This window comes from Bombus impatiens, unplaced genomic scaffold (assembly GCF_000188095.3).
Source record: "Bombus impatiens unplaced genomic scaffold, BIMP_2.2 scf_0478, whole genome shotgun sequence".
NCBI lineage: Eukaryota > Metazoa > Arthropoda > Insecta > Hymenoptera > Apidae > Bombus > Bombus impatiens.
In genome coordinates this window covers 333,149-350,194 of record NT_176897.1, presented here as the reverse complement: position 1 = coordinate 350,194, position 17,046 = coordinate 333,149, and the positions used below count along the sequence as shown (strand labels likewise).

Below are 17,046 nucleotides of genomic sequence, written 5' to 3'. Positions count from 1 at the left end.
ATGGCAGTGTTATACCCTCTCAACCAACCCTATTATTTTAATGGAAATCAGGGGATCGATCAACTCGTGGTGTCGATTATTATAATCGTAACGGGAATTTACGACTCCCGTTGACGCGTTTCTTCGCGATTGCGTCTCCCCGCGATTGGTCGAAAATGCACAAAAATTCGGCTGTGAAACGGTTGATAACAGGCAAAAGCTTGAGGTACGCGAGCACAGCTGAAAGCTAAGTCGTCGAAATTTTCATTCTTATTTCGTCGTTGTCGTTGGAAATCAAAATATATCGGGTGAAACCACGGTATTTCGTGGCGAAAGTTTTCTTTTTACCACTACTTTCGCGACTGCTTTCATTGTAATTTTCGCAAAGCGCCGTTAAAGCTTCCCATTCGGGACGAAAGTTCTCGCAATTTCAACGTAACAGCTTCCGCCATTGTGCCTGACTTGCGACGAAACAATGGTAGCCAGTTGACGAAACAACGCCAGAAGGAGAAACAGCCGACTTTTCATCAGCTAACAATAACACGAAAGTCTTAGTAAATTGGGCGAGAAAGTTTGTTTCCCTAGACAACGCGACCTTAGCTTGACTACCGTACGTTGGAAATGGTTTTCGTCAAGTCCAAGTGTTAGCTCGTCAACGCCTGACGTGTATGTGGTTTTTCCATTTATGGAGCTCTTGAGAGGTGGTCAGTGAAAATGAAACAGCGAGGAGGGACGACAGGAGACAGCTTTCAAAAGGTTTCTAGTTGAAAGGAACGACGGACCTTTTTTTTATCGAGAAATATCTTTTGAAGATAGGCAACGACAAGCGCCAATCTTTGTCGTCCCGTTCTTTTTCCTGAACAACGCTCGCTGCCTTCATGAAGTTTCTATTGTGTCGTATAACGTTTTAAAATGATCGTCCGACATTAGCGAGACTATAATCCTGATTATTTTCTATCGTCTAATTCTTGGCAATGATAACTCCGCGAGCAAAATGGCTTCCTTACTAATTACAAGTCCTAGAACATACTCCCTTGGTTTTGTAGATTGTTTTCGGAATGGTTTTGTAAGAAAGACGCAGCGCTCTAAATTTGAGATTTGCCTGTCGGATTTTGAGATCATTTTATCAAAGACGAATATATTTGTCGTTTCGTTAATTGGGAGCTTGTTGAGTTTGTAAATCTTTAACGATCCTTAATTAGAGCTTTACGTACTCTTGTAAAAGCACCTGGTAATTGCGCGAAGAGATTTCCGCAGAGGAACCGTTCGTGAACCAAGGAATAGTAAATTCTCAAAGAAGGAAGAACATGGTCGAAGGAGATATTCGATGGAAAAGTTGATAATTTCTCAGGAAATTTTCGATTACACGAGGTAAAAGCGACGAAATACGCTGAAAATTGAACGGCCAGCTACCCCATCGGAAACTCGGATAATTGTGGCTGCTGGTTGAGGATTAAAAGATCGCGTATCAATTTTGTTTCCGTACGGAACTAATAATTCGCTCGGTTCGTTACAACGGTCAACCAATGGTGGAAGGTTTGAACGAACAAGGCGTTAAGGGATCTGGTAGATCGTTGATCCTCTCGGAAATGAACCGTTAAGCTTATGGAGTACGGGATGCATGTTATATAGGTCGTAAGCCTTGTAACTGATACGCGCGACGTCACCGAACAACGCGCACCGAACCGTTCTGAAACAACCCTCCGCTGCTTGCCTTTCGCCGAAGAAGCTCTCGTGACTGGTTCTAAAAGGTTACCCTAGTAGAACTCGTCTTTGAAATCTTCCTATTCAACCGAGAAAAAATTCACATCGTAAGCGCTTGCATCGTGGAAATGCACAGAGTAAAGCACGATAAAGTAGACGATTTCGATCGATATTTAATATTAATTTAATAATGAGAGGTTCGATAGAGGATAGTAGATGAACGGAGGAAGATACAAAGAGAGATTTCAGGTAACGATAAATTCTAATTTTACGGAAATATTTAGAGACGCTTTGGAAATCTAAACGATCTGCGCTTGACAATTTGTCTATTCCTCTTCATCTATTATCTCTTCTCTTATCCCATTGCTTCTCTATCCGATCATTCTCCTCCTATTTCGATTCGTATCAAGTTCATCGCTACTCAGAATATTTCCTCTGCGTTATTCGCATCTGTGCGCATTTCGGAAATGGGAATTACGTTTGCAACATCGCTTAACCTCTTTACATGGTTTAGCTGCATAAGCAAACATCAAGCAAATTTTCAGGTAGCGTGTGTAATATTTCGACAAGTCGCTCACAAACGTTCTTCATATCGCACATATTCAACTGGCTGGAATACACGATAAACAAGGTATTCGCGTGTCCAACAGGGGCAAATAAATATCGAAGAGCGACGAACTCGCAGAGAAAACTCGGAGAGGTTTGCGTTGACCGATTTGCCGCTGGCCTCGTACAGCGGAGAACGAACGTGAGAACGTTGAGAACGTGGAGGATGTCAAAGACAAGGCAGCCGAGCTCGCTGTGATAAATTCAACCTCAGCAGGAAGCTTTTCCGTTAACGTCTAGTTTTTTCAACCGAGAGCGTTTCAATCACGACGCTCGATTATCGTGAGTTAGGAGAAACACGAGCACAACTTACTCGAATTAATTTATCGCGGTCGAACGTTTCGCTGTTAAATGTTTTATTTGAAAACTTTCTTCAAACGATTTACGTTATAGAGATCTGCTTTTACTACGTTTATACTACGTTTACAGGCGGTATACATACCAATAATTTGTAATTCGCCCTGTTGCTTCGATCACGGCTTCTATCCTCTTTGATATATTCCATGTTATATATGCTTCGCGTTTCATAAACATCTATTTCTATCACAGTGACTACGAATGTATTACTACTATTGTACGAATGGCACGACGTATCATCGATCGACGTTTTTACTTTTGAGAAATTTTCGTCACATTCGGATGGAAATATCTCGAGATCAGGCGATCGAATTTATCTCGTTATGGTTGATGAAATAATTTCATCTTGTCCTAGCAAGTTTCTTCGTACAACGACAGATAATAGATTTATACGATCCAGTTTATACGGTTGTTAAACCTTTTCCTTTCTCGAAACATTGAACGACGCATCGGCAAACGAGTGTCTAGTTTCAATTGTTTAAATTTGCCAAATCCATAGTTTCGGAAATTTGTATACGGTCCGGAGCTGGCGAAGCTTTTTGCTAGGAATTACACGCTCGAGGAAGCGTTATACGGTCTGCTAATGCAATTTGCAATCGGTGTTGCGTATGTAAGTTTCTAATTATCTAGGCACGAAAACGGCTAAGCTAAGCCGCTTGGCTTATTTCATTAATTGATTACGAACTTACGGTGCCGCGTCGTTACCTCGAATAATACGACCCTTTTACCGTTTAACCGACTGAGAAAATCCAGCACCGTCGCGATTTTACGTTTTCTCTTCGTTTTACCAATAATTATTCATCGATTCCAACTTTTATGCATTTTTATCTTTCCTCTTCCTTTTTTATCATCCGTCGACGCTTAAATCGCGAAGCAATTTTAAATAGAAGATTAAACACGGGTAGAAAACGATGAGTTTTTGTACGGACAGAAAAATAAAGGAAGATCCGTCGAGAAATATGAAAAGTTACATCCCTTTTTTTTATATCCTGTCGAAAAAGATCATCGATTATCGAGTCCAAAATCAGCGCTGAAATTAAGCTGTCGAGCGATGCAGGAATACTAATTTTCCAGTTTTCTGCGATTTCACGATACGTTATGGAAACATCTGCGGATAGGAACACGGGACACTTGCACCATCGAAGGCTTTATTAAATTTTCATTGATCGTAAGCTGCTGGCTCGCCGTGTGTCACGTTGACGGACAAGATTTCACGAGTTTATGAACACCCTTGCGTTCAATCTCATCCGGCAGGGTTCCGCTCGTTAAATCGCTCTGATTTTCTAAATTTAAGTCGACCGTCTCTAGATACAGAAGCAAAATGCGAACTCGTAAACCTTGGAAAGAGAGATAAACGTTTAATTATCTTTATACAGACCTGTAACGGGGTCGTTTCTTGTTGATCAGCGCCGGAATATGGGGGGTAAAGTTGCGCTAGACACATAACCGCCTCGTTACAGAATTTCAGTCCCATTACCTCTTCGTCTTCCCTCCCGTAGCGAAAAGTCAACGTAATTTGCCCGTACACCTGGAACATCAGACGGTTAAATTGGTAAATAGAGAGGTAAATAATCGTGATTCGGTTCTTTAGAATTGTGCGAATGCTAGTCTATTCGCGGTTGATAGTTGTGCCAGGATTTTTAAATTCTCCGCACAGTTTTTCAGTGGAAGCTCTAACGAATAGATGTATAGAACCACTGTGCTGATTCCCAGATAAATAAAAAATCAATATCGAATTTACTCGCGGTTGGGTTTCTCGACCTTCCGTGAATGTTAACTATTCGATGATTGTACGATATTTTTCAAATTTTACTCTAAGGAAAGTTATCGGATCGCGATAATTTATAGATAAATATAATTCAGTGGAGGTGGCAACTTTTTACCAGTGGATGAAAGACGTTTACGTAATACGGGTATCTGTTGGGTTCGCGGGAAGTATCGAGGATGTCGTCTCAGGGGTCGTGAGCTCGTTGCCATCTTCTTCAAGCTTCTTCTAGTCTATAAATTGCCCACGGAGTAACTCCGGAAGTATCTTTAATTAGGTTCGACGGAAAGATGTCGCAAGAAAGTTGTCGATGAAATTGAGGTCAGATAGATAGAATGTTTGAGAAATTGGGCTTGCAGACGAATTCTATCCATTGAATTAAACCAATGGAAAGTTTCAACAATGGTAAGTATGATGTCCTACGTTTCATTCTCGTATCTCAGCGTGGCATTTTCAACCACGTTTAAGCGGAATATTTGATTGTTTTCTTCATATTGAAAACTCACCCTTTTCTCTTGCAAAAATTCAGGATCGACCAATAGTACGCCCTGTAGTTTATCGATTTTCAACTCGCTCACGATCAGATCTCTGCTCGCCAAGTAGAGGGTCAGCTTGTTGTTCGGTGATGATTTCTTATATACCCTGTGGAACAGAGGAATGTAATTAGTCAGTCGTCAAAGGAGTACTTTTGTCGGTAAATTAGACCATTGATTCGTCATCGAATTTCGCGGCTCGTTCGGTTTCCACGCGGAAACAAATGGAGGAAAAGGTAGGGTCGAAGCGTTAGACTCGACCCAGACTATCGATGACTCGATTCGGCCAATTTTTTATCCCACGCTTTCGATTGTAGGCATTCGCACTATGAGTAGTCCTCACGGACAAAGATTATCGAGGAAAGAATATTTTACTGGTGCGAGATCGATCGGTCCGCGAATGAATTGATAATGTGAACGAGTTTTTCGATTCACGAATCGTGAAATATTTTTAACACCTATAATCGAAACAATGGGGGTTAATAATTCGATCGAGCCGAGAGTGAACCGAGACTGTGAATCGAGTCAATACTCTGCTTATAATCGTAAATATCGCAGGACCGATTGTCGTTTATTTTTCATTATTGTTTGCTCGCAATTCTCATCTGCATCGACGGTTATATAAATTAATAATTCCACTGGGATTTCGCGCCTCAGTAGATGTGGACGCGTTTGTACAATGTCACGTGCGTTATCGATACACCGAGCGTTTCAGCGTGTCCTTCTTTTCATCGATTAATGCTGCCAACGTTTATACTCTCCGATCGAAGGTACTAATATTTTTCCAAGGCACTACACAAGCGTCTTAAGTTAGATTTTCCTTGAGAAAATATTTTCACGCGTTACAATCTTCGCCAAATATTGCAAAGCACCTTCGTGTAATATACACTTTGTAATTTGCGTGAGTTTTTCCCGGTGCTCGATAAATACTCGTCAGAACTGTGTCGCGACATTTATGCATGGGACGATTGGCGAAACGATTATGCAGCGAAACGCGAATATATAATATGTATGGTAGGTGTTACGCGAAGAAACATTTGACACTACAGTAAACGGATTTTTATATCGTGATTCTAGAAACTTTACTCGTATTTGCTTTCCATTAACGATGTCTATCTTCTGAACGTAACGAGTAATGACGAAGAATTCAAAATGAACGATATAGAAAACAATAACTCCTTTATATATTTTCAAAAGTATTAATCAACAGGTGAATAATTATACATATAATGGAAGTAATGTAATATTTTTAAATTGACTCCGTTGTAACAACACTTTGTCATTTTCATTCACAGTGGGAAGGATTAAAGGGATTGGACGAATTAAAGAGATTTTTTAATCATACAGGTGATTAAGGCAACCAAAGGTGATTAGGATGACGTTGCTAATAATCCCATCGATCCTCGTAATACATACAATCTCGAAATGGCTGATTGATGCGCCACCGGATATTTATTCCACGGTTCAATCCAAAACCGCATTGCTACCAGTTACCACACCAACCGGAGTATGCGAATTCCGTATGAGCGAGAACGATTGCGTTGGTCCTTGACACCGTTACGAGATTTTCCATAAAAATCGTTCTTTCGATCGAATATTCTTCAACCTTGTCGCCTCTCGATTCTTGCCTTTGAAAAGTTTTCTACAACGCCAATTATAAGAATTCAGATCGCGCGAGCCTTCGAAATCTTGCTCGAAATCTGTGCTTCAGAGGAGAAAGTTTAGATCGAAAGTAACGTTCGACTGTGGAACGTAAGAAGTTTTGAAAAATTGTCAGTGTATTTTTGTCAAACAGTTAATAATACAACCATCTATGCTCGGTTTGAGATACTCGGTGTATTTAAAAGTTTTCAGTTTAATCAAACTGACGAGCAAGTTCGAAGGCTAGTTTGTCACGAGCGACCCTCACTCTTTTTGATTAAGCTGAAAACCCGTGTTCGTTGTTATTTAGTTTTCACACAATCCCGGATAGGTTCGACGACTAGGTAGACAGGTCACTTCCTCTAATATTCCAACCGTTCTTTGCTCATCACAGAGTGAGTCCCGGTGCTGTTTGTTATTGGAACGCGCTTGTTACTCTCTATCGTTTCGCATTGTAAGATTTTTATCGCGATGAAGAAAATGTTATCTATCAAAATACTATAATCTACTATTTTCAGTTTTACAGTTCAAATTTATGGACATTTTTTATTAAGCACTTTGTTAGGGAAATAATGTTACGACGACGTCGTTCTTCCTTTAAAAGCTATATTTAAAACTCTAAATATATAAGAAAGTTAATTAAAACGCTACATATAATCTACTATCTTCGAACCTAGGTTTCAAGCAGAATTCATTACAAAGGATTCTTTTACGGAAATAATAACGCAATTCTGTTCTCCTCCTTTTTTAACCTGCATTAAAGTTCTATATAATGGGGATACTAATTAACATACCTACCATAATCTATTACTTTCAAGCTCGAGTTTGCAACAAAATTTAAAAGGCTTTGTTAAGAATACCAGTTAGTAAGCCAACGTCGTCTTCCTTCGCAAGCTACGTTACAATTTTAAGTACGCAGTAGGAGCTTGTGCGAGGAAACTTGAAATGCCGTAAATACTCATGAAAGATCGAATTTTCTTTCCACGATAAATTTTTCCTAACCGCTCAACGACCTTCTCTCGTATTTTAGCCTCACCAAGAAGCCAACGCGTACTCGCGTCTTTTCTGTTTGCTATAAATTATCCCTCTTGCGATACCAGGTCTCGCCACGTTCCACGTTCCCCGCGATGCAATTACATAGTTACGAGAAAGAATTATTCTCGGAGATGATATTTTAGTTTGTTTTTCTATAGGGGATACCTAGCAGGGTTGCCTGTTGTTCGGAGTCTGCCAAAGTTTTACGACGCAACGAGCCACCTCATCGTCGAGGATTTTTCCGCTTGCTTAACGCTCGCGTTTGTTTATGTGTAGGAGATCGTCGTAAGAAGATCTGTCGTTACATAACGTCGGCCACTCTCCCGACAGAAACTTTCCCAAAACTTGGTCGTGAACAAAACGGTCTCCCAACTCCTCCGACAGAGACAACTTTCGATTTTCTCACTAAACGCAGTGTTCTCTCTCGTTTCAGATTTCGCCGTTGAGGTTTACCTTTGACTACTAATCGCGTCCGATGCGTTGTCACTCGGGTTGTCCATTTTTCTGAAACATAAAATTTCAGTGGATTATCCGAGCTTTCGTGCATATACGGTGGCTCGTGAAAAGCCGGCAAACTCTTGTATTCGTGCACAAACTAAAGTTGTTAGCTTTACATAAAATAACCGGTACCACGCGTTAGCATAACGTTGTTGCATAAAATGGCCGGTCGACGATGTGTTATTAAAGCTCAATCTGTGTTCAGTGAGTCTTCATCTTCGATTTAATTATTCATATTAATATTTTACCAAGCGTATGCTTACGATAAACTTCACTAAACCACTATAATCAAGATAGTCGTTTATCATTATGATGCCAATGAAATTTCAAAGAGTAGTACACAGAATATATTTATACTTGCTAACGTTCAAATACTTTTTCAGAGTCTCCAACGACGAGCCGCTGTATTAGAATCGAAGAAAATATATATCGTAATATCATCGAAGTAATTCATCGTGTATTTTCCGCTAACCATTTACACGTAATGTCGTGTTGCTGGTTTACACTCATCCATCGTGAACGTCAGCTTCATCGAGTCTTCAAGTAGAAAAGCTGCGCTATGTTACTATAGGGCAATTCGTTAACCTCGACTCACCTCCGGGATCTAATGTAATTTCCTTTGCACAAGACTATTTTCCCTCGACCAATTCCTTCCTTTTTCCACCTTCTTCCGTGTGAACGTGACAAGTCAAAGAAGTTTAAAGCCACGCAGATGTTTTACCATCCGCTACATTCCTAATCCTTTAGAGGCCAATGACTAAATGTACTCGATAGTTCGTATCATTAGAATTTTTTCAGTCTTGGTATGTCAAATATTCTTTGGTGTTATAATTCAGTCTGTTGGACAGGAAATTACGATTCAAATTCTAAATAGTTTCCGTATATAGCTTCTTGAGTATAAACCTTGTTAGGATAAAATGTCGAACGTTGCTCTAGGCAGAAATGCTTCATTCGCAGAAGGTATTGCTTTTTCATATAATTTATGTATTAATATCGCCCGAGGCTTCTTTCACGATATCTTTATCTTTTTCATAAACATGTATACGAATCGCGTCAGAGGTAGTTTAACGATAAAAGCTTCTCAAACACAGATATCGCGGAGAACCTTAAGAGAAACACGTAGTTAAGGGTACGAATTGTGTGGGTAGTCTCTTTAAATAAAATTTCAAATAAAAATGTTCCGCACATTGATCCAGCCCGTACGGTGTTTCTACCACGGATGCTTTATTTGTTCAATATTTATTGTCTATTTCCGCTTTAAAATAAAAAATAAAATTGTATCAAAACATTTTCAAAACATTTAATTCGTTTCTATTATCGTTGATATATCGAAGCACGTAATAAACACATTTTCGTCTAACATCGTTATTTTTGTTAGTGATTTTGTTATGTATGTCGTATATTACATTATACGATATAGGGTAAAATTACCTTCAAATTGTATGTTGCAGCAAAAGCGATAGTGGTAGTGGTGTAGCATCGGTGTCAATTCGAATCCATTAAAAGTCACTGTTTCACGTGGTGAATAATTCTCGTGAAAATGATAAACTTTGGAGAAAATACTGTGAGTAAATTATACACTGAATGCTCCTTTTTTTTTATGAAACTAAGTTATGAATTTTGTCTGCCTAATTAGTTCATTCGAGCACTGTGCGTCGTAGACGAAAACCTCCGCGGAGATTACCAGTGTCAGCTGCTATAAAAACTTTATTTTCAATCCCGTCGTTTAAAAGAGTGCCCGCTCACATAATGGAACCTACTTTCCACTTTTTCTCCATTTGATAAAATTGTACGACCGTGCGAAGCGTTCGTAGCAGACTCGTATGAAAAAATTCACGTCCAAGGATATACGGCGACAAAGAGAAGGAGGTCGCGAAGGAATTTACGCATTTTTCCTCGTGACGGAGTGCTTGAAGTGATTTAACGCGGGCTTACTCGTAGTAAGTCGGAGCAGCAAGATATTCGTTCTAACTCTGACGTATCTACTTAACACACGTATGTACGTGCGTTTCGTGCGTGACTTTTTGCCTTGGCAAGGGGGACAGAAAAATCTTTATACCGTGTCTTCCATAACAAGAATTGCGCAATTTAGTTTCAAAGTTGTAACTCCTTTTAAGAAAAAGTTTCACGGCTCTGACGTAAAACGACGTAAGAGTTGAACGGGGAAAGGATTCGCGGATTATTCGGTCCATTTGCAAGGTCTACGGTTCGAATTCCGGCTTTACTTTTAGTGGATTTCCATTGAGTGTTACTACAGAAGGATTAGGTATCGCGAGTAATTATGTGACTCTTTCTCTCTGTTTATGGGAACATAAACGAGATCTAGTCCGATCGGTAAATCGGTAATTAGCTTTTATGACAATGATTCGTATCATGAGATTCACAATTTTGTAATTGAATTAGATGCTACAGCATTGAAAATAGTTTTGCGTATATCTTTGAGACTAAAGGTGAGAAAGAATTGCGTATACGTAAATTTATGTAAAGTGGTTCACAAGAGAGTTCGTTCGTTATCCTTCACGACGCATAATTTATCACGAACGACGCAAAAGCAGCGAAATCGATGAATTAATCGCTTCGTAAATAATTATCGATTTTTGTTCCACGATCTGTTGATACTTTCTCGAAGCTCACAATTTCCTGAAGCCTCGTCTTGCATTTTTACTACGATGGAAATGAAATACTATATAGGAACGGCGCGTTTATTTCCGCTATAAATTACACCAAATGCTGGCACGCTCGTATCTTTGAAACGACGCGCGATAAACGCGGGAATGACGAACGAGTGATTCCAGGGATGAGATGATCCGAGCGGGAAACGTCGCGCGGATAACGTTGCACGCTCGGTCGTCGAGGAATTTTACGCAGACCCGTAAAACATTACGTGGTTCTTGAATCTTTACTTACGAGACTAATCGGTAAAAAGGAAAAGGCCGACCAACTTCGTCATAACAAGGGAGCAAGCATTTGCAGAATGTCAGGGGCGAGCCGCGTAATTTCACGGTCGCTGCGATTCATCATAGGTCACCGTGTCTTGCAGGAAGCTTTAATATATTCCAATTTCTTGAATAAGTCATAATCACCGGACAGGAAGTAAATAACGCCCGAAGCCCAGACGAAGAACAACTTGGAATAATAAGAAAAGTAATAAGAAGAAGTTATTATAAAAGTTGCCGCGAGCCTAAAATGTTTATGACGTAATCTAAGTTTGTTTCTGTTGGCTTTTTACCAGGAAATAAAAAGAATATGGGTACCCGCCAGCATCTTTAATTTCAAACTCGAGTCTTTCGAAAATAATGCATCACACACAAAAGTTGTATTCGACATTTCTGAATTATTTCTCCACGAAAGATCATCCTCTTTTTCATCGTTTTTTAATATTGCTAGGGCATTCCATTCTAGTAATAGAAATAATAGCATAGCCTGGAATCCTCGATTAGGAAAAGATCGACATTTTAAAGAGGATTTACTTATCTGTTCGACGTCATTTACTGTTTGACAAGTCGTGACGCGAGGTCGAGGCTGAGTCAATTTGCTGTATCGTGTACCGTGCGATTTACGCGCATCCTATCTCATTTAGAGGTGAATTTCGCAATGCACCGCCAAGAGCCGGTGTCTCGTTGCACCCACTGCGTTGTTTCAGGAGCCACTCGACCGCATGCGAAATTCTACAGCTAATTCACGTTGCACAAAGCGCCCGAAGACCTTCGTGACGTGTGGAACGTGCGCGCGGAATTTATGCCACGTAGGAGTACCGTTGAACGTGCACGGAAAGTCCACCTACGAACCTCTTTGCTTCTTTCCTTTTTCTTTCTCTAACCCGTTTCGAAACTTTCGACTATAGGTATGATCGACACCCACAATCCTTTACTAGGATTGCCACTCCCTACGATATTCTATTTCGGTGATCGTGGCACACGTTGAAAGCGAGAAGTTCAGAATTTGCAAGTTTACATATTACAAGAATAAAATATTCCATGGATTATAAGAATTAAAGAAAAATCCAACTTTGAACTTTATTAGCTAGGAGAATTCGTTGGTAAAAACTATGTTTCAGCGAAGGAAATTACCATCGATATCTCTGGCATCAATTTCATATTTTCAGATTAATTAATTAAACATTAGCGGAAAGTAACAATAAAATTAACATTCGGTAAAAAGGTTTTCACACTTGTGGCTAGTAATTAGAAATATTCGCAGCTTGGTCGCATTTATTTCTACGCGCATGGAAGGACTATGTCGCTTTTGCCAAGCGGTTTAATCCACTGAAACATGCAGCGTATTACCTCGTCTGTCAGTCTCGTGTATATCCTTAAAATTTGAAATTGAAGATGTCCGGAACATCACTCGTTTTTCACTTCAATTTCCTAGTGTCTTCTTACATCTTCGTCAACTCCTAACGGGAACGCTTCGAACCGCAAAATATTTCCTTGAAAGTTTCGCAAGAAGTTTATGGTCAAACGCCCGAAATTCATAAAATTGTGTACGTAAATGGCTGTATGTTGAACCGATGGGAACACTGTATCTTGTAGCTTTTCCAACGAGGAACACGACAGGGAGAGGATATAACCGACTATCTGTCGAAAAGATAAAAGATGACGATGTCTTTCCACCGTGAAAAAGGCTCGAACATTTCCACGATGCGCTCCCTTGCGTACATACTTCTACGCATTCGAGGAGCAATAAATACTTTCGTTTTAGTGATGGGGACAGGTGCGAAAATATGCAAAGGAGAGGAGGAAACAAAGTGTATACGTAGATGGGACAACCATTATGGGAATTACCATTCGAGGTTGCGGACGATATACAGAACAGAATTCGCTCGTGACTTCTCTCGAGACAGGGCTTTTTGATTTTTATCACATTCACTGTGGACCCGATTTTCATTTCCTACAATACTATATCGTTGACAGTGACACGTTAAATGCTTATAAATATATAAAACACGCGATACATATTATAATTCGTTCAAATGTATGAAATTAATTATACATTTCGTTATATGTTTTAATTGAAAATAATACGATCCACGTGAACGAAAATCAGTGGATTCGCTGGATTGGAAGATGTGGGTTCGCTCGGTTCGTTGACGTAAAATGAATTTTTGCTAAGCGCTATCGATTTTCAAGACTGCTGTTCTTTCGATACGATTGGTTCTTTCCTTTTTAAATATCCGTTTGAATTTTTCTTTGAAATTCGACGTTGCAATGTTTCTACTGACTAATGAAATTGCCTATTTATCTCCTTTTTACGTTCGCCTTCTTTAGAGGGAAGGATATTGAAGGAAGGGATTAATATTAATTGAATGAAACGGTTCAAGGATAAAACGAATCAATTCTTCTACGTTTTTGCAGCGAGCTTTTACGCTTTCGCGATAACAGCCTGACCTTGTCCCCGTCTTATCTGTACCGGGAACTTTTTTTTTTAATTCACCCGGCGAACACGCATTAAAGAACTACTTTGTATCGAATGAATCGGTGCACGAAATGAAATCTCCTGATTTATTGAGATTTCTTTGCTTCGCTCGTTGCTATCGACGCAAGTTTCCTTCTTTAAAGCGAGCAGAATGTTGGACCTCGAGCCCCTTTTTATTCATCTCCGCGTTACATCGTGCCATTGTCGATCGATTTTATTACGAATTCCGTGAAATCGGAAACCCTTTATTTTTGACTCGATCGCGTTGACATCGATAGCTCGGAAATGTTCGCTGTTCTTTTCTAACAAACCGTATTTCCAAATGTATATCCAGTATTTTACAATTTCGAAGCGAATGTAATAACTGTTCAAAGACCTTTTACCTTCTGTAAATATCTGATCGTTTTTACTTACGTCTACGTGTAAAACAAACAGCATATTGGATTGACCTCTTGCCATACTTTTGCGAGTCTGAGTCGCGATGAGAATTTTGAGCCAAACTTGAATATCACGAGTCAGGCTCGTAGTCTTAATCTCGGGCCAAGTATGATTGTATCGAATGGTGTCTTTTTCTAAACACGGCCGCGCCTATCTTCGCACTCAGTCGCACGATCTCATGTTTCAAGTTGTGACACTCTGTCTCCGTCGCTTTGGTTCTTTTCCTGACCATTCGGGTGCAATATTTTAGCCCGGATTCTTCCGAGTTAAATGGTATGGCAAGGGGTTAATCCATCCCAAGCGGGATTTACAGCCTTTCCTTCCCGTTTGTAACTACGTTTTGTAATTGCTTGAAAATCCAACGTGTTACGGAACGCGTCGTGATCGTTATGCGTATAAAAATAACTGGATTATCCGAATGACGAAAACAAATTATGGTTGATGGTGTTGTAGATTCGCTATCGTTTTTGTAACAGATGGCGAGTTCCTCTTTGTAGCGGGCAAAACAGCTAATAAACGGTATTACGATGTTGCTGAATGGATACAGATGCGTTCGAATTATCGCGTCTCTAACTAATTTACACTTAATCGTGATCGAAGCAATAGAGGGCGAGTATTACGGTTGCTCATTATTTGTATTCCGTTTTGGTCCTGGTAATACGTGCTGGATATAATGAGCTATACAGAGATTCGCAATTACTGTAAAGTTCCAATTAATCAGCAGTCACGATGGTTGTAGATAAATATGTTAATTCTTTTTTTCGGGTTTGTTTGAGAAAGCATAAAGTAAATCTCGATCGCTGATAATTCACGCCATAATTATCTACAAGCTAATGAGCTAATTAAAAATCGTTTAAGATCAACTGGAAATTATTTATCGTATAGACAGAGCTGATTTTTCTATCGTTAATGAGATAAATCAATACGATGACTACAAAATCAACTAAAATGCTCTAAACTATATATACTGTACTAACGTATACATTTTTGGTGTTTGCGCATTCATGGAAAATATGAAAATACGCAAAATATTTCAAGTAAAATGCAATATTTGCGAGGTAAAGCAACCTTCTGTCGCTAATAATCCATGCAAGCGGTTAATGTAACTGTCGCTAACGAAATAACGTAACAAATTAAAAAACGGAACGAGCAATTGGTTGTAAACTCGGTCTCGTCGATATCCTTTTTATTAAATCGGTACTAACAAAAATTCTATATTATCGACGAAATCACTTACTATCAATACCAAGCAAAATTCAATATCAATTATTGCGCGAATGGCTAATCGTATCAATACTTCGCCGTTGAAGTTAACGCGTAACGTTACAATGGGAAAAGAGCTCGTTCCATCGAATGGAATGTTGCCCGAATAAATGAAAAACAAATTAAAAAGATATTGCGATTCTGTTGCAACGCGTTGGATAAATTTACGAACGACGTATTGAAATAACTATGAAAATATGAGAAATAGCTCGCGAATTACAGACACTCGTATACAGGTAGTATACCTATTCGTTAGGCCAGATGCTACGATATTTCCTTTATTTAGGAATATCACATATTTTCTTTTTCCTATTAATAATGAATCGTCTACTGTGTTCCTTCGTACACATACATTTTGTTCAGACACAAAATACCTGCTACATTTTACGGTATTAAATTGCTGGTGCCGGAAGCCGTCGTTGAAATCTACCGCTTTGATACCATGAGCGCTTTGATATTTAAAAACGTTGAAACACGAAACATTGAAATCTTGTAACGTTACAGATTTTTATAATTTTTCAAATATTCAAGACTTCAATTATAGTTGATATTCGAATTTAGTTTCCCCCTTTGAACCAACGAGATCTCACTTTTGCATATGAATAACGAAGTTTGAAGTAATCAACGTATCAAAAGAAATGATTTATTTTTGAATTAAGAATTCATGATGGCTCCAGGGACCTTCTCAATAGTGTCATAAACACTTTATCAAGATCTTTGGAAATTATTTTCAAAGAAGTAAATAGAAAAACTTTTTTTTCTATTATATACGGATGTTCTTTCTTTATTTTGTTGGTCGCGTTCATTTTTGTTACACCGTGTAATTTCTATTTTCACCAAGGTTTTTGCTTTGCTGGTACCGACGGTGGTTTTCTTTTTCTTCTCCGGCGGACGTGAATTAGATAGTCGCAATTAATCAGGCTCGTATCCTCCGAAGCTTGTAACTTCGGAAAATGACCATTTTGCCCCTGAACAGGCTTCTATTCGTAATTTCTGAGCAATTTTTATATGCGAGATACGATCGCGAGAAAATTACCGCCATGAATATTTAAAGGTTGGGAGGATGACCCGTGCCGAAAAAGAACGTCGAATTTTACTAAGTATACACACAGCCAATTCTTCCTTTAATATTTGAATACATTCAAGTGACCTCAAACACGACACGTCTGACTTTGAAGCGAGCTTAACTGGAATGACGATGAGCTTCACGATCTTCTGTGTTGTTCAAATGACTGACGGAAATGGACACGCCCTCGATGAAGTTTCGTGACTATCGGGTGAGTATAATCCGAAATAACGCGACTTAGGCGATCTGCTATGAACTTCGATTGATCGTAATCGTAAATGACAACACGATCTCAATTATTTTCGTGACTTTGATCGACTAAGATAAATAGTCACGCGACGTTGAAGGATCGCCAATGTATTATATTTAGCAGAATAATTTGAGAAACATTGGACGACTGTTCTTCGTTAGCTTTATGTAGTTTCTTTAACAGAGCAGATAGCGAAATCAAAGTTGTCACTAAAGCCAACTATACGATAGCTTTGGTCACGTTTCGCCATTATTATCTCGGTTCGAGAGTATTGGACACTACGCCGAAGATTCAGCGATTATTATGTTGATAATTAATTATAATAAAATCAAATATTTGCGACCGAAAGTGGGTGTCTTTCTGTCGATTTAGACATTATGTTCCTCGTTCCATATATCCTCCAACATATTACACGTAGATCCGGTTTCCAGGATTTCCGGATAAATTAATTAACCTAGTTTAACAAATGCCGACGCCACACCTGCGACTTTTAACT

The 17,046-nt window shown here is 39.2% G+C and overlaps 2 protein-coding genes across 7 annotated transcripts in view; one reads left to right on the top strand and one right to left on the bottom strand.

Moving 5' to 3' along the window:
* LOC100744904 (14 kDa phosphohistidine phosphatase) overlaps positions 1 to 17,046 on the top strand; it is a 64,115-nt gene that overhangs the window by 16,523 nt on the left and 30,546 nt on the right. The window lies entirely within an intron of this gene.
* LOC100749481 (phosrestin-2) overlaps positions 1 to 17,046 on the bottom strand; it is a 46,909-nt gene that overhangs the window by 15,438 nt on the left and 14,425 nt on the right. For 4 of the 5 annotated variants that reach the window (XM_024368711.2, XM_003490757.4, XM_033321653.1 and 1 more), the window contains 3 exons: positions 8,074 to 8,124; positions 4,918 to 5,053; positions 4,025 to 4,174 (listed from right to left, as the gene is read on the bottom strand). In XM_024368711.2, the coding sequence (XP_024224479.1) occupies positions 4,025 to 4,174; positions 4,918 to 5,053; positions 8,074 to 8,124 (337 nt within the window). The remainder of the gene's footprint in view (positions 1 to 4,024; positions 4,175 to 4,917; positions 5,054 to 8,073; positions 8,125 to 17,046) is intronic. The other variant, XM_033321652.1, reaches the window with a different exon arrangement.